General features: G+C 43.3%; 1 protein-coding gene across 10 annotated transcripts in view; it reads right to left on the minus strand.

Annotated features, from left to right (window-relative positions):
• ARHGAP6 (Rho GTPase activating protein 6) overlaps positions 1-18,413 on the minus strand; it is a 343,144-nt gene that overhangs the window by 93,221 nt on the left and 231,510 nt on the right. The window contains exon 1 of one of the 10 annotated variants that reach the window (XM_063341570.1): positions 17,665-17,776. The exons of 8 other annotated variants lie outside the window; for them this stretch is intronic. In XM_063341570.1, the coding sequence (XP_063197640.1) occupies positions 17,665-17,733 (69 nt within the window). In that variant the 5' untranslated portion in view covers positions 17,734-17,776. Of the gene's footprint in view, positions 1-14,294; positions 14,442-17,664; positions 17,777-18,413 lie in introns of those variants that run through there. One more of the 10 variants, XM_063341534.1, reaches the window with a different exon arrangement.

Below are 18,413 nucleotides of genomic sequence, written 5' to 3' on the forward strand. Positions count from 1 at the left end.
TTAAAGGGAACTGCCCTCAGAGATTGCAGAAATAATGGAGACCAAAACCAAAAAAAGTTCAAACATTTGCCTTCTGTCTCAAGATAAATTCCAAAATCCCAAGGAATTTTATCTCTAATTTGCTATTCCCACCATATACTTAATAATGAATGATCCAACTTTCCAAACAGACTGCAGAAGATTTGTCCTTGATGTCTACGGATTGTTTATTTTCATTCAGATCCAGATGCTAATATATGAGCCTTGTTTTTTTCTGATATAATGATAGACAAAGCAGTACTTTTTCCTCTTGTTACGGATACTATAATTTGATAAAGACAGGGGCTGGATCTTACCACTTGCCTCCTAGGCACAACATTTGCTACACCACTGAGTATTGCCGTCACGTTGTGACTACAGCAGCAGTTCAGCGCTCAGTTTTGTTAAGCTGGACAGTGAATACTCTTCTTACCCTGCGATGCAACATCAACCACACACCTACAGAACTACAAAGTGAAAATTCCAAAGATTTAGCTGGTCTGTACGCTAAACGCTCTGACCAGGGTTAATTTTAGCAACCTCTCAGGAATGTCTTGTCTGATCCATGAGGCAGTGCCACCGGCTGGGGAAGGACCTTGGCTCTGAGAGCTGTCCTCCAGCAGGGAGGGACCCCTTCGGTGCAAGGACCCACCTAACCCCCACACCACAGCCCCCTTCCACCTGATTCACCACGGCATCGAGCACACACAGCTGGCTGAGACCATGGTCAGGAAGCCGGAGAAGAGCCCCGTTGCAGCACCGCAGAGGCACCTACGGCACGCGTAGGGGAGCGTTAGCAAAGAGTCGCCCCATCTTGGTCCCAGAGTTAACACACTGCATTTGACAGCTCTGTGCCATTACTGCTTTCTGAAGATTATCCTGCTTTCATGAATAGACAAGGAAAAAGATTAGTACTGTAGATGAAAACTCACCCTCCCTGAGACCTGGAATACTATTGGGTGTGCCAGAGCTGGCAGCCACTCTGGGCCAAAGGGCTGGATTCCTTTTCCAAACTCCTCCAATCTTCTTAATCTTTCCATAGGAATGAAGTAGAGATAGCAACACTGTTTTGACTGCTAATGCTTCATGTAAAAATAAGCTCCTAACGACTTCAGACAGAAGGCAAATCTGCCAGTCAGCAAAACATTTACGTGCATGCTTAGTTTAAGCAGTTTTGCTATCTATTGTGTGCAACTATTCTCTTGAATCATAGATGTAGGCTGGGTTTTGTAGGGCCGAACTTGAGCTATTTAGCAACTCATCCCACCCATCCCCACATCCTCGAAGGGAATGCTTTGACCTAAAGAGGTGCTCGCTCTTTCTGTCGACTACAGCGAGGTATGAGACAATTGCCTTATATGTTTAAGTGGAGATGAGAAAGCTCATGCCCGAAAAATCCTAACCATAATGGCTTACCAGTAAACTCAGCGAGACAAATCTGTCACCGCTACGTTCGCTACATGAACTCAAAGACTGTCAGCAAGACCCAGGCGAACAGCTATGTTACTGAGGAGTAATTTCACTTTGTAACACCAAGGTAAGCAAAATACATCTTACAGTTTCCTTTTCTAGCTGCTCCCCATCCAACGCATCCTGGTTTTATCGACTTCAGCTAGGACGTAAAATATTTTCATCTTTTTGACATACTCGTTCACTTTAACATACCCGATAGCAGGAAGTAAGTGATTCATTATTGACCCACATCAGTTTCAACCAGCTCCCAGTGATGTAAAACCAGAGCGCTGCAAAGTGAACCTGACCCACAGGGTCTTCACGGACAGAGAAGATTCATTTCAAAACAGGCTCAGGAGATGAAACCACATCAACTACAAGGAATACCTTCAAGTGTCAGTCCCGGTTTATCAGTCCAGAAAGTTGTTTTGAACATGGAAGTTCATGCAGTAAATTAAATTCCGGTTTTGCTGTATTGTACAAAAAAGGAACGTGCCTACAAATGGGAGCTGTTCGTGCATTTGTATTCAGGCAACTCCACAGTCATAAAAGCCTGTGTTATCCTTTAAACGAAGGGGGGAAAAATAGAAAACAAAAAAAATCTTGCCCAGTTTTAGGGAGTACTTTTTGCCTGTACCTAATCAGAAAGTTCAGAAGTGTTGAGTATTTGGAAAAGGTTATCTGCGTAAGAGAAAACTTGATCATTACATTAGGAAAAGAGAAACACAGATTTTGGAAACTATGATATCTGCTTTATTTTTCCCGCTTTAGTGTTTTAGCTAGTACAAAAATATTTCCCATTCCTCTAAGACGAGATGGCTTTAAGTTTTAACCTTGTGGACTGCAGCAGCAAAGTTGGAACAGAACTGGAAACACAGAGGTATTCATTCTCATGAAATGGCAATGGTTTTAAAATGTAGTTTCAGCTCAGATCAGGTACGCAGCAGAAGTTTCTAAATGTGTTACAGCAGGAGGTTCTGGAATGGGAAAAAGACTGAAAAAAATTACATTTACCAAAATGACTCTGCCTGCCTTAGTTTCACTTAACAAATTCAGGATTTCTCAAAATTCCTGACTTTGGACCAGTGTCTCCACGTAGGCAACTTTAGACTAGAAACTTCATGGATTCCAGACTCTTGGCTCACCTGAAAGACATCCCAGTAGACCCTGTGGTTTTACAATCTGCATATTTGATTTGCCATAAATTACATAAACTGTACTACTGCATGCTGTTCAGCACATGAAGGATATTGAAAACCTTCTCTAAAAAATGATGCCATCATAGGTATTACAACTGATTCAGAATATAACAGCACAATCAACGCAATGCTTGGCTCTGCCATCTGCTCTCAGGCAAGCAAATATGCTAAGATCACATACCTGTGGATTATCGTTGTCTCCTTTTCTTCCTTGGAGGAAGGAATACCCTCTTCAGAAGGTACTAACGCCTTTGAAATGGTACCAGAGCCATATGAGATCCCAGGTATCACATTTCAATTTTCTTCTGCTTTTCTCTGTATACACAATCCTCAAAATCTCCATCACTGACAGACTGCCATAGATATTGACTGTCTCTGAATACGTCTATAGAGGCATATTACTCCTGCACTAATGCTTACATTTATTACAAGAACACCCAAATGCCACGTCAAGGCACCTGGAAAGCGAAAAATCTAAGTACCCTCATGGGGACATAAGTTAGGAGGAAGCAACTGAAACTCTTACTTGCGCGCTCCACAGCTGGAACACGAGGGAAGACAATATATGAGGCAATACTCCACGTAGACAGATATGGCATTGTACTGGGGTGTACAGACACATTCCCCTTAAATATCCCACATCAGTAAGTATTTTGCACATTTCTTCCATTATGCTTCTATTATACTATCCTCCCACGTGGGGAAGGGGGTATATAATAAAAGAATATGCTCCCCATATTGGAGAATATAATCATGGGGTTTTGTGGTTTGAAAAGATGCAGACCATCAAGTCACAGTAAAGAAAAACTTTGGTCAAAAGCTTTTATAATATGGTCTGAACAGGATAACAGGCACCATCTCATCCCTGGAGCCTCTATGTGCCACCACAGTATGCATGTTAAGTAACAGTGAGAACGCAATAAAGTGTGTGTCTTTCTCCATCTGTGCATCCATCCTATGGCTATGATTCAATGGGATCTGGCTACATCATCAACCAACGCTACCACCTGCAGTCCAGCAGCATTCAGAAATGCAGAGCCTACCACCTCTCCAACACACACTCTCCATGGCACTCCAGCGCCAGCTGATGCAAACCCCCAGGCGGTACCCAGCTTTACCAGCGGCACGGCACCAACGCCAGCTCAACCTGCACAACCGCGGGTGGGCAAACAACCAAACCTGCCTGAGCAGCCTCAGCATCCTGCAAATCCCAGCCAACTGATGCAGTGCCAGCAGCTGGGGAATCCCCACCTGCCCACGTATCCCATGAACCTGCTTCCCCATCTGCTCCTGGACGTGCCTCTGGAGCCACGGTAGCCCACTGACAAGAAAAAGCGAGAGGAAATAATAAGAAAGCCTTTTTTCCCCCCTCTCCCCTAAGCCATTACAGCCAGAGAGCGTGTTAGTTAAAATCAATGTATCTCTGCGCAGTCACACTCTTGTCAGGTTGGAATTGGTTCGTATCAGTTTAGCTTCTGTCAGATTGGAGCAGAAGATCAAATTTTCAACAAATTTGTAATTAAAGCAGGTGGATGACTGTCAGATCAGATCTCTTACTGCAGTTCTATCATATCGATACAGCCTTGAGTACGGCCTGTCAAAGCTTCACGAAGTTACATGGAATTTCAGAGGAAGAAACGTGTACTAACAAACTCTGCAATGCTGTACAGAGGGAAGGCTATACTTTGCAGGACCTTGCATCCTGCAGGAAAATATAAACACACTAACATCATGGCTTTTGCAACAGATAGAGTTATAACATGCCCTTTTATGTTTAAAAGAAACTGAGCATGCAATATAGTGCTGACTATGTGATGCGGAAGGCAGGAAGATTGTAACAGCTTCTTCTAACAGTGCGACAAGCTTCCACAATTTTTAGCTCATGGCTTTTCTCCCTATCTTATAGTTAAAGCTCACTAATGCTTTTACTTGGGAAAAAGCCACAAATCTCATTCTTTCTATATCTTAGAACTCATTTCTTATCACCACTGGAAAAGAGACAAAACACAAACCCCATCACCACTGCACGAGAGCTCTTTGTAAGGCTGGTTTTAATTTCATTCTTTTCCTTCTCTTTCAGAGACCAGGAAATCAGGAAAAAAGCTAAAGTATTTTAGGCATTTTCACTTGCTTTCAAAAATCAATCCATCTGTAGTCAACCGTGCATGCCTCCATTAACCCGCCTTTTCCGTGAGCACTCTTAACTGGAAAAACAAAAGCGTGTAACTGGCAGAGAATAAGAACACTTAAAAACAAACCCCAACCACAAACCAAAATGACATTATTTTTTTTTGATCTTGGGATTTAAAAGATGAGCTTGAGGTGTTGCACTTTGTACCAAAAATAGCACAGCGATCGAGAAGAATAAACATGCTATCCTGAGAAATGGTCGCACTGTGTTTTGAAAAGCTACGATATACCACATTACACACGCTGTCTTATAATGTAAATCTGCAAAAAAGTACCTAAAAGTAGAGATATACCTAATACACACCACGAACTTATACCATAACTGAATCTAACTTTAGATAGGGAGAACATGACAGTGTTGCAAAGTAGCCTGCACTTCTAGTAAAAAAAAAATAGAGAATTAAATCTCCATGGACTGCTTCTAGGTTTGTTTTTACCAATGACCTGAGAACACAAGGCCATATCTTACTCTTTCCCTTCCTAATGCAATAAGAAAGAGTACAGTTTTTTTTCTGAGCGAACTGAGAACTTAGTAAAATATTTTTTATTAAAATCGCTTGCTTCACTCACTCCGTGTCACAAAAGAGTCTAAACCGTTTATGTTCCTGTAAAAAGGCATACTCACACAGGGAGTTATTAGCTATAATATCCTTAAATTAAATTTGACAGGCTTATACCGTGTAAGTTACCTCTATTAGAGACACAGTGCCAGATCACAGGCTGTACCAGCATCCTCAACAGACAGACCGAGGGGAAAGGTGGGAGAGAGGTATTTGCTACCAATGCAGCGAGGACTGTCACTGATCTGGCATGCCGGGGGAGGATTTACGCCAGACGTGTCAGAATCCACTTTCCCAAAGAGTCAGGAAAACAAAGAAAGAGGCTTCAACCCTTGCAGTAAAAAAAAAAAAAAAAAAAAAGGGAAAAATAAAATCCCCCTCCCGCACAGTCTCGGGCAAGGCAGCACCACGCTGCCTCTCAGCCCGCTTTGACGGCCAAAGTGCCACCGGAGCTCTCTCGGAGAAAGGCAGCAGAGCTGGCGATGGCAAAGCAGCGATTCGGCCACCAGCGGCGAGTGCTGCCCACTAAGAAATACCCAAAACAGGTCCCAGCAGCAAGCGCAGGCTGAGCCTGGGCTGGAGACAAGCCGGGTTACACGGCTCCCGGCTCCATCGCTGGCCAGGGTTGAGCTCATCGGCTACCCCATCCCCACCACCCTGTGGAGACGTCCCCCGAGACTTGCAGAGGCTGTACTTCAAATCCCTTAAAGATGTCTATGCTTTTGTTTTGCTCCATTCAACAGGAACAAAAACAGGAGGAGGGTTCACCTGAAGCAGCCATTGCCCCAACAAACCTGCTGCAGAGACGTTGCTGTCAGCAGCATCAACACGAGCCACCTGTACTGCCTGGATTTAGGTGTAGGCATCAGGCTTTGATCCTTTTCTCTTCAGCATCACTGTAAAAAACCCTCTCCAAGGCATACTTTTTTCCTGTTCTCACCTCCTTTATGCGTGATGCTAGGCCCACTAAAGATTAGCTCTTACGAGCTTAATCATCAAGGCAGCATCTCCTGAAGCCAACAGAAAGTCAGAGTTCTACTACCAAACTCACTTATCTTTTCATCCAAAATATTCTATATTTTTAGAATGCATGGCCAAAAAAAAATAATAAATCATTTTACCATTTTTTTGCAGGTTTAAAAGCCAAAGAAATTTAAGAATAACAATAACCACCTACAAAGAGAAGGAAAAAAGCTTTAGTTGACTCCAAACCAACTAATTGTTTGCTTTTCTAATGAAAGCAAAACCCAGCCTTTACATCATGCTGCCAATACACTGAGATTTTTGTTCTGCGTATTGACCATGTCCTACTGTATGGATGCTTGCACTATAAAAGAGTAAATGGTATTGAACACTTCAAAATAACCATATGGCAAGTGCTGTTATTTGAAAAGAAAGGATTTTATTCATCACACCAGATGTTTTGCAGAGTCCTATTATTAGATGGGGCTCCTTCGAGTCTTCTCCAGCCCTAGGAAGCTACACACAGCTTGTCTCAAAGTCCCACAGAGGCGAAATGGGGAAATGGGGACAACTGGAAAGGACCTATTGCAGCCCTGCGGATCATGCATTTCTCTCCATCTGCAATTCTGTCATGCAGGAGTGCCCTACCATGTAACACAATACAGACATAAGAGTTTAAACCTCTATTTGCCTCCCCTGAATTTGTCCTGTATCTGCCCCTGGATCTCAAAGAATGGCTTTACAGCAACGAATGTCTATACGCAAAACCCAGGAGATAAAGTGCACACAGGGAACAATGCACAAGCAGTGGGGGAAGCAAAATCTCCTTTCCACCAGAGATTATTCCAGTTTCTTTGTACGTTGTCCAAAGCCATTGAGAGGTAGACATCAAGAGGTAGCCATTGAGAGCATTCATCCACCTGTGTGGCCTGGCGCAAGGCTATGCCCAGTTGCCAGCTCAAGCGGAGCTGCCAACGTGATGCTTGGTCTCTCATGGGGCAGAGCAGCCCTGGAGCTGGACTGAACGCAAGGGGCAGCGACTAAGGAGAGCTGACTTTGTGGAGATTGAGTTCAGTTCCACGAAGTGCAGGAAACTGAGCAAAGCAGTGAAAAATAAAAGAAGACAAAGATGGAAGGGAAAAGTATGGTGGGGGAAAAGGAAAAAAAAAAAAAAGAGTGGGACCAATAAGCAGTATTGGACAGACAAAACTTTGAATATCGATTAAAAAGTTACTAACCTTTAAACACAAGTAGAAGGAAGGACACTGAATCCAAGTGGAAAATGTTCAGCTTATTTTATTCTTAAAGGTAATTTGCAAATTAAGATCAGGCTAACTGCCCTCATTTGCTTCTGAGAACCAAAGGGAGACTTTTAGAGAAATGAAAATCAGGAACTGGCATCAGAAAAAAGAAGATATAAAACTAGTTCATTTGAATGAGGCTAGAAAAAAGACTGAGGCAACAGCCCTCTGCATGTAGGCCAGTGGACCTGAAGGGCAACCAAAATCTTGTATATCAACTTTTTGAGGGATCACTACATCTTTTTGCCTGTTGCCTCACTAGGAGAAGACTTCCAAGGCCGCAAGTGACATCTCAGAGCCACAGCCAACTGGGAAGCATGTTGGCACACTAACTGTTTGCAAACACAAGAAACGTGTATCTCTGAATCCACACTTCCGAAAACGTGTCCCCTAAGACAGAGATTTTGTAAGAGCAAATCGGCTATCAGTTAGATGCCCATATGCCACCACCTTGCAATGACTTATAGCTGCCATTTATGATTTCAGAGAGGTCCGTTTTTATGAATACCCTGACAAAAGACATGCAGTGGCAACTTAAGAGAATGAAAAGAGCAAACAATCTTTTTCCTTCACATATAGTCCACTTCCACATAAATGCAGCCCACTATTCTAATGCCACTTGTTCCAGAAGTTCTCCCCCATGTAGTTACCATTTTTCAATTTTGAAAGCAGCATTTCTCAGTTCACTAGCTCCCGCCTGACAGAGAATTATTCCCTCGCTTCCTAACGTATAACTAAGGAAAACCAAAAAGTGAGCTCAACTGACCATCAAGCAACATACCCGCTAGCTTCGCATTCCTTTCTCAGATAGAAAATGACGCACCTGGATTTAAGTCCTATTCCCTCACCTCTACCTTTGCTACACAGCCTTTCACAGAGGGAGAGATCACACAGACACAACATATTTGCATGGCGCAGCCAACTTGGGGAAGTTAAGAAAATCACCTGCATCTTGCTGAGCTTCTTCTTCCTACAGCTACCAACTTACTGCTGGAGAAAAAGGTAACCTCTATAAACACACAATATATTTGGCATAGGGCACCGCTGGAAATCAAGGCAGAGACAAGCAATGCCTGAAAAGACCTTATTTTCTTTAGCCACAGCCATTTGGCTCTCGTAGGAGACTTAACTGGGAAAAAAAATCCTGCAAGACTGAAAGGGACAAAATGGGGAAGAAAACACGAGCGGAGAGAATGACAAGAAAACAATTAGGGGAAGCCTCCAGCAGATAGCACCACGCTAGCAACCTGCAACCTGAGAGAAGATGGAGGAGTTTCCTAAGATGCAGAATCAAGGCAGGCTGAAATAGTGAGAAGTACTGAATATCTCACTAGAGACACGAGAAAAAGGCAGATGAAACTTCGGGGAAAGCAAAGGGACACTGGTGTAAAGTAAACAATAGAACAGAAAAGAAGAGCTTACAGAAGGATGAAAATCAATGTGAGACCATATGAAATTAACTGAAAGTCATCTAGAAAGCAAAACATTTATGATTTCCCCTAAGGGATTAATATCTCTGTTTCTCTTGATGCAAGTTCACATGCAAAGACTATTTATTATTGTTGCCTAAAAATTCCAGCAAAGTACAAGTATTCTCAAGTCTAAAGCATCCATGGGAAATTTCTCTTCCTGACTGCTAAAATCATCCAAATTTGTACGTTTCAAATATCATAACATGATGAAAAAGAACAGCATGAAGTGGCTCAGGTATTTTTTTTCCATCACTTCTATTCTACCATCAAAGCCACGTAAAATGACTGAAAAACACTGTCTGAAAAACAACCGAGCTATGAATTTTGTTGGGCCCCGCAGGGATTCCCAGCAACTCAGAGCTGCGTGTGGAATGCAGCTGCCCTGGGAGGCTCCATCTCTTCGCCGAGCAGGAGTGAAGGGATCCCATCAGATACTAGCTGTCCATAGATAATGTTACCTGCAATAAGATCAATCAGAAAATGATCTCCTGAGCAAAGTATCGTGCCATTAATTTGAGTGAATCTGCATGTTATCGTATGTTAAAAAGTATGAAATGTCTACGGAACTTAAAAACCTAGGGCTTGAAGTCCACTTAGCTCCCTGTAAACTGATTAAGTCCTTAATGAAGAGAGAGGAATGATTTTGAAGGCCTCTAAGGAATGAATCACTCCCCTGCAGATGAGAAAGAGAGCAGCCCAGTGTTACAGCAAACACTAAGAGCCCAACTGGAACACACTGCTTTGATAGAGGCCATTAATAGACCTTGACTACAAGGTCAGCCACCCTCCTCATTCCTCCCATCATACGGGTTACCCTCCCAAACCTTCCCCAGCCACGTGGGCAGCCCAGAAGTCATCGATGGTCCACGTAAGTGCAACATCTCTATGAAGACCTCACCATTGGTATGGTCAGGGCCATGGCGATTTTAATTTCATGTCTGTGCAATGAGAGTTATTTTAGGCCCAAATGAGCTTCTCCTTCAGTTAACGGACATGCACATCAAAAAGCATGCCTGCTATTTTTATCAGATCACTTTTTCTCTCACATCTAATTACGCAAAGCATGAACTCAGACCAAGTTAAGCATGGCACCGGGGAAAAACAACTGTAATGGTAAAGACTAAATGGAGTGGGCAGAAGAGATCAGAAACATGAAGAACAAGGAGGAGGGGAGGAAGGAGGGGGCAACTCACACCTCTAGGTGGAATTCCCCCAACCCTGGTGAATGCCAAGAGGTGCGGACCAAGTCCTCTTGACCATGTTTTGCAAGAGACAGGTAAGGTACTTGCTGCCTTCCTGAGCAGCCCAGGATGGACTACTTAAAGGGTGTCTTCCTTTATCCTGTTCCACAGATACTCAGGCAAGATAAACCTGACGGCACTCAAGCACTCACATAAAATAAAATGAGGAGTCTTCTAGAGAAGAAACAGGGAAAGAGAAAAAGTTAGTTGACATTACATCCCACAAACAGAGGGAGACAGGGAAATTATTATCTTCATTCCTCCTCAGCGCAGGGCAAGACATGTCTAATAAGACTCCCACTTGGTTATCAAATTTTTCCTCTTCTGAACTGTAATAGATGCGTTCTGTGCCTCACTGAGCTCTCCTAATAAACACAGACCTCCCTCCCCAGAATATGGATAAATTATCTCAATAATGTTTCTGGCTTGGTGTAATACGCTAATCTATAATGATAACAGAAATGTACCTATCACTGTCATCTTCAAAGCACTGCACAAATAATAATTAACTGATCAATGAACACCACACCGGGGAGTGTTAATGTGGGATTAATATGTTCATAGGTACGTAGGCGGCTAATGTTTATGGTCAGCCTTTAATTTATGTGCCTGATTTCACCCTCCAAGAAAGGTTGCTCCCTTAAGGCAGGTCAGCCGTCTGCCTGCAAGGGAAGGGTGAGAACCAGGAAACAGCGGCTGACCTGGCGCCAGACCCCGCCTGACAGTGGAAAAAGCCGCTTCAGAAAAGCCTGGAATGGTCCCAAAACCTCCCTGTCTCCCGAGCCAAGTGAAGGGAGAGAGAAAACTTTACAACTTAGGCGGGATAACACTGGGGGTGGCTGACATTTCAAGGAATAGCACACTAAATTAGAAAAGTAAAAACTCGTGACACAAAAGCGGGTATGAGGCAACTATGTGATGGTGGTGCTTAAAGTCTATTTTGCACCACTTTTGCACAAGTATCTTGCAAACGCACAGAGGAAGAGTGGAGACCAGCAGGAGCACACCCAAGCATTCCTTTCCCAAGCCATCCACCATCCACATTTAGATTGGATACTAGGAGAAATTTCTTCCCCAAAAGAGCTGTCAAGCACTGGAACAGGCTGCCCATGGAAGTGGTTGAGTCGCCATCCCTGGAGGTATGTGAAAGACATGCAGATGTGGTGCTGAGGGACATGGTTCAGTGGTGGACTGGGCAGAGTTAGGTTAACAGTTAGACTTGATGATCTTAAAGGTCTTTTCCAACCTAAACAATTCTATGTTTCTATGATCCTGTGTGTTCAGGATGTCAGCGCCAAGGAAATCCATGCCACCACCTCAGCCAACGTGCCAGATTCGTTATCGTTTTGCAAACCCGATAATCTGGCTGATAGATCCTGAAAGACAACAGATACAGCCATTGCAGCGCTGTATCTCTATGGGTAAACAGCTCCTGTTATTACATCCCTGTGAGCACGTTTACAGCCTGAGGTGGATGATCCACAAGTGACCAAAGTCTTAAACCATGCTGAGACTGCATTAATAAGCCTCTAGATTGACAACACGGATAGCAAATCAAGATTTTCCTCATGATCTCATTAACCGCCATCTTTTCAGTTTAGCTTTCTCCAACCTGCCATAGCCACCTTCTGTTTCCAACCATAACTTGCCTACCCGTTTCTGAGATCCAGTCTGAACAGACTGGCCACTTCACTGCCAAGCAGCTGTTTTCTAACAGCAAGGTAATTGCATGGGATTATTATCTAGCTGTAAAATCTTAGTCGGTGAAAGCTCCTGCAGACTTAACTACCAGAAAAACACTCCAGCTTCTGCTCTAAATCGATCTCCTACATAACATGCCCATTAGCAGAGTTTAACCATCAACAAATGGTACCGTTTAATTCAGTCTAAAGATAATCCAAAAGAAGGCAGGTGGGTTGGCCATCACCATGAAGCATACGCTGTTATCCTTTGGAAAAAAAAACAATGACAACTACACAGACCCAGGCATCTCGGTACAACAATGTCTCCAAAATTGCTTTCATCTCCATGCGGAGGTGCTCTGTGTTGTATGTGCTGGGAAAAGAGCGAAAGTCTTTGATCAGCTTATCTCCCAGCTTTCCTTCCTCCAGCCCGGGACGACAACCGCTTGCTAAGGGAACCTACACTCTCAACAACGCAACCTTCCTGCTTCAGAAAGAGGGCAGCCTTGAAGTAGCTCTGACCCACACCTCTGAGAAGAGGAACATCCTCACTGCAAGGTGCAAAGGCTCTTCCCCGGCCTCCCTTGCCTCTGCAGACAGGTGGGAAAAGCAACGCCCTGGCACTACAGAAGCCCTCAAAAAGCTGAGAGCTGCTACACTCTGTTACAGCATGGCTTGATCTTTACCTCTGAAGAAATTAACACCCAAACCAATCACATGGGTTTACAACAGTGTGATAAAGTAGCAATAATTAATTTTTTAAAAATGAGTATTTTCACAATGTGACAGAATTTGGCTTTGCTAATCAAGATGCTCCACAGCAAACACATCTAGGAATGGGAGAGAAAATTGCTGGTATTTTTCCATAACTTGTGTTAGGAGGTTTGCACTTTCAAACTTAGCTGGGTTTGTTCATCAGTGAGCTTTAAAAGTACAGTTGTTGATGCTCCTCTCTATTTCGGTCTATCTGGTGTTGCTAATAGAATTCTCAGCGAGCGAGCGTAAACACAAGCTTCTCCTAGCAGAGATGCTATATATCCACAAATAGATGGAAGGATATTTAACTACCTAGGCAGCACACATTCTGTGTGAGAGCAGTGAGAGAAATTTTTTCACTCTGACTTCACATGCGCACAGTCCAGACATCTCACCACCGCAGCACAGGCACGGTGGCCGTGAGAAACCCACTGCTTAGCCACAGCGCATGGGAAAGGCAAAAGAGGATAAAAGACCTGCCAGACCCGTGAATGTAAATAAGCCCTGCTGTAAAGAAGTAACAGCCCCTACACAACTGCTGTTGGTACATTAAACACAAAATACACCTCCTTGTAAAACTGCATGTAACTATCAATATTCCTGGCAACGCAGATCATATAAATACTTAGAAACAAAGGCCAGACCTCACTGAAAACTCTCCAAATGTCTTTGGGTTAAGAAATATTGCAACCCTTTGTGCTGCAAGGTTGGACTCGCATCTAACACTCGTGGATATCATATATCAAAGAGAACTTGTTCCTTTAAAGAGCTGAGTGCCTTTCTTAGAAAGCTACCAGAACTTCTTTCCGTCTTTTTTTGGCGGCCTCGCATCTCCAAAAGTTATCATATGCAGACATTAGGCAACAGAGATAACACTCCATAACTCTCGATACACTGGACCAGGTCCTGGATAACAAGACGCACTGCAACTGGTCCAAATAGGGCTGGAGCTGTCAGAAGTTTCACTCTCCGGCTATGACCACAGCTGATTCAACAAATTCAAAAGCAACTCCTTTTAGCAGAGCATCAATTATTCGATAGCGAAAGTCAACATATCTCAGTCACCCCTTATCTGCAGCTAACTCTTTAACTACACTCTTACGTAAGGCTACAGCTCACTCATTGACTCGCCAGGTTTCATACACTACAAAAGAGCTTCCTCGAGAGGCTCCAGTGAAACAGTGCCGCGCTCCGGCAACCCACTCTGCATTCCCACGTACCAGGCACTCCCCATGTGTCTCCGTTGGGAGCCCCTGCGCAGGAGGGTGGCCACGGCACAACCCCGATGCTGCCAAGGGGATGTTTCTTCACGGAATGTGATCAAGGGATGCTCAAGGGAGTCCTTGGGGAAGGCACATCCTCCTGGCCACAACCTCTCCACTAGCCACAAGATAAGGAGCCCATTGCATGAAGCCTCGCTCCTTAGGTCAGGGAGCCAGTTAGGAAGGGGTGGTACTCACTAGCGTCTGCCTGGGAGAAGCCTTCCCTGCAGTCTCCAGAGCCCCAGCTCCGCGTCTCTCTGAGCCTTCCCAGCCTGTCAGTGTTTGCACTGACACCTCGAGCATCGCCTCCCTGACCGCTCTCTCAGCTCCCTCCCTCTCGTGCCTGCGGAGGGTTTAGCATCTCTCTTTGATGTTAGGCTCAGCCTTGGACAGGGTAGCCTGCATGGAGCCAGCTGGGAGACGGGAGACGTCTCTCCCAGTTGATGCCGTTATGTTCACCGCTATGGAGCTGGGTCCTACAGCCTGCACAGACTCTCACTGCTTTTGCTTTTTTTGTGGTTTGTTTTTTTTTCTTTTCTGTTCTAAATGTAGCGACCTTAAAATCTGTGCATTTAGGGATGCATTAACACTAAACTAAAGCACAGAAACCCACTCATGCCTACAGTTTTATACATCTCTCCAGAGGAATCACACGAACTTGTTAACTGAGTAAAATCAGTACAAACTAAATCAGATTTTCCTTCTACCTTATAAAGTGCAGTTGGTGCCTTAGGTGACCTTGTGCACCTACCTTACAGAAAGACAAGTGCTAACATACACTTCAAAACACTGGAGAAAAAAAGCTACCCTATCATAATTATGAGCTGAGTCGCAGTCAGGCCAGCTTCCCTTTCAAAGGCAGAATTTTGCCCCCTAAATTTAATATTTATGGACAATTTTGCACATGGAGCCTCCTAATGCTACAGCTGAGCACCTGCTTTCATTGAAGAACCACAGATGGACATTCACTGGAAAACATGGACCATAACCTAGTCTGTTCAGCTTCCCAAATGACAGTTTTCTGCTGTCAATAATGTTGAAGACAAGAGTGCTACTTTTTGACAATAAAATACTATCATCAGTCACATAAACTGAGATTCAGTTCAACTCCTTTGGTCTGTAATTCCATCAGTATGAAGTCAGAAAAATCTTTGGCTTAGTGTGACTTTGAAAAGTACTTCATGGTACCTCTCTAGCCTTTTAGTAGGAATTCACTTTCAAGACAACTGTGAATAACTTCCCGTCTGATCTGGGGCAAAAAAAGAAACAAAGGGGGGAAAAAAGGAAGAAAAAAAAAAAAAAAAAAAAAGAGAGAGAATAGTGCTTTTCCTTTATGTTTCCTTGGACAAAACACATGTGTAATATCCATGCCCAAAAGGCCACTAAATTAACCCGGATAAGGCCTATCTGAATATAGTCATATATTTTTGTCTCAGCCTTCCATTTTTACTGATGCCAGTGATGACCGATCAGTCTGATGAACTGCACGAAATTTCCTCTTGCTTTCAAATTATACCAACATTTCCTTAGGTGAAAAACTTCAGCTTATCTAAAGAAAAGTCTGAATTGGTTGGCTAAATGAGACACTGTAGTACTCCAATCACCCAGTAAATCTCAAAGTTTAGTTATTCAGACCATTTACAAACGGGTGCTACACGTCTACACCTGCCGTCAGCGTTAGCACGCTCCAACCAAGCACCCGGGAATCAGAAGCCCAAGAATTGCATCAAAAAGCAATAGCACATCCAGTTTCAGAAAAAAAATAATCAAATAAATACCTGCATGCTCTCCCATGTCAGAGCATAATCCACAGTATTAAGCAAGAGGCTTATCTGAAACAGTTAAATACAGCTGAGGGGAGATGCCATACCTTCAAAGGTACGGGAGGTTTGCATACTGTATACGTAATCACTCACTGACCATCACATTATCTCAAGACATTTTTCCATATTTCAAAACAATATAAGCATAAAAACGTTGGTATTTTCTGTTACATGTAGTTCTTCATGTCGAGGATACCCTTACCTGTTCCCTAGGAAATCAAGTATCTTCCTTTCACCTACACACTAACAATTCAGTGGTGCGGAAAGCGTTCCATTTTGCGTGATTTTAAAGAGCAGGAACAATCCCTATCAGTCAAGTACTAGAAGTTCTGCTGGTGTCCCCCTGCTAACGCAGTGCTAGTTGGTAGTCATGGGATGCCAGCTGAGGGCAGTCAGATGCAGTGGAAGGGACGAGAGCCAGCCTGGGAGAAGTCCTGACAGAACTCAAGAAAAAGAACTCTGAGTGGCTGAATCAACGAATTTGACATGAAAACAAGAAGAGAGAGGGGCAGCAGTTGGAATAGCAGAGAGAATCAAGAGTACAACATGCTGCTTAAGACGAGCAAGGCGAAAGCAGGTTTGTGTCACTAAGGGAAGGATGGTGAGATGTAAAGGAGAATCTTGCAGCAGGGTGACCCTGAGGGAGCCCGAAGGAGTGAGCGTAAAAGAGATTTGCAGATGGGGTTGTGCCACTGGGGCAAGTGAGAGAGTCAGAGAAAGAAAAAAGATGAGCCGTCTCAACATTTGGGGAAGGATGCAGGAGGAGAGGGTTGCAGGAGGAAGGGAAGAACAGACAGGAGGAAAACATTCATGTCACAGATTTCAAACATTGCAGTTTTCTCTTGGAGTAAAAAATGGTGACTAGCACACAAGTATCTAAAGAGAGAGCTTTCTGCCAGTCTTCCCTTTACTTCAAATATTTCAGTTATCTGTTTTATCTCACACAAATCCACAAAATGGCTTACTGAATGGCAATGAGGTAGTACCTAGATGTCTACCGAGTTTAAAAATGCATAAAATTGGTAGCAAATGTTTATTACTTTCTCATCCATGAAAAAAAATGTGCATGCTTCATGCACTGCTTCTCAGCAACTCAAGAGCAGTGAACTTATTCCAGTTAAATACCTCGGTGTCATTCACTTGAAAACCTGCTCTTAGCTCACTGATCATTTTTACTAAGTGTACAGTATAAAATTGTCATGAATCGTATCAAAGGTAACTTTTTTAAAAAAAAAAAGCAAAATGAAACACAGGATTCAAACCAACAAAATGGGGAGCTCTGGTTATGAGTTGTTAATCCTCAAAATACTAGCAAGGGCATCTGTAACATAAATCTTACTTCTAAAGAGCTAGGTAAACACATTTGGTTCATGAAAACAGGACTTTAGTACTGGTGTAAAAATTGCGTCACCTTATATTTAAGATTCCAAAACTGTTCATATTTACGTCTCATTTTATAAAGACGCTTAATGGTTTAATCCTTACTCTTTAATTAAAATTGGTAACCTTAACTCTGCCTTCAACTAATTCTGATCTTACATAGAGAACCCAAGGGGGAGGAAAAGTGCTATATAAGCGACTCTTTGCAGTCCAACACTTGCAAAACCCCACAGAATATTAGCCAAACTGCCTTCCCCTGAAATTCAGCTGTAAAACGCCCCCGAATTTCACTAGTAAAACTGAAACCATCACTAAATGTAAACACGTAACCTTAAATTGGTGAAAGAAAGCTCAGGTTAAAATACCTTTTTGTATCTTAAAGTGAGCATCTGTATACTCTGGGACGTGATGTGTGGTTTCTGCTCTAGCATCATTCCTCCCAGGTGTTAGCAGCCAGCTGGGTCCTAAAGAAATTACAAGGGTTAAACTGTCTCCCTGGACAGCAGTTAATTGGAGAAGGTCTATGCCAGGACTGGTTCTGCAACACTGCTGCGGGGAGGGCCAGCAGAATTCCCCTCCTGCCACGAGCTTGCATCATCTTTCATTTGCTCTATAATGCATCGTCTTTCCTACTTTATAAAAATAACTCCACGGTAACCAAAGAGAGTTCAAATAACTTTGCAAAAAAATAATCATGGTGGAGGAAAAGGAGAGGATGAGAAGAAAGGAAGCTATGAGATAAAGAAGGCGGAGACCAGTGACATCCACATCTAAAAAAAATTTCTTCAGGCAGAACGAGGAATGCATTTTTCCCTTGCAAAGTATACTTTTCAGAGGTGCTTGAATCCTTCCTTTCCGGTGTGTAAATAGTTTCTTCTCTGCTGTCTCCATAAAGATCACGCAGTCTCGCAAATGCGTCTGAGCTGGGCAAACGAAGAGCCGTTTCTCAGCTGAACTCATAAATTACTTATTGTTTTAATATACTGGAAAATTGGCAGTAAGCGGGGGAAGGTACGTCAGTTACACAAGACTTTATACCATCACTTATCCTTGCCTTCCATTAAAAAAACGTTAGTTGCTGTAGCAACTGTCAAACCACACTCTGGTTCCTCTT

Source organism: Chroicocephalus ridibundus, chromosome 1 (assembly GCF_963924245.1).
Source record: "Chroicocephalus ridibundus chromosome 1, bChrRid1.1, whole genome shotgun sequence".
Taxonomy (NCBI): domain Eukaryota; kingdom Metazoa; phylum Chordata; class Aves; order Charadriiformes; family Laridae; genus Chroicocephalus; species Chroicocephalus ridibundus.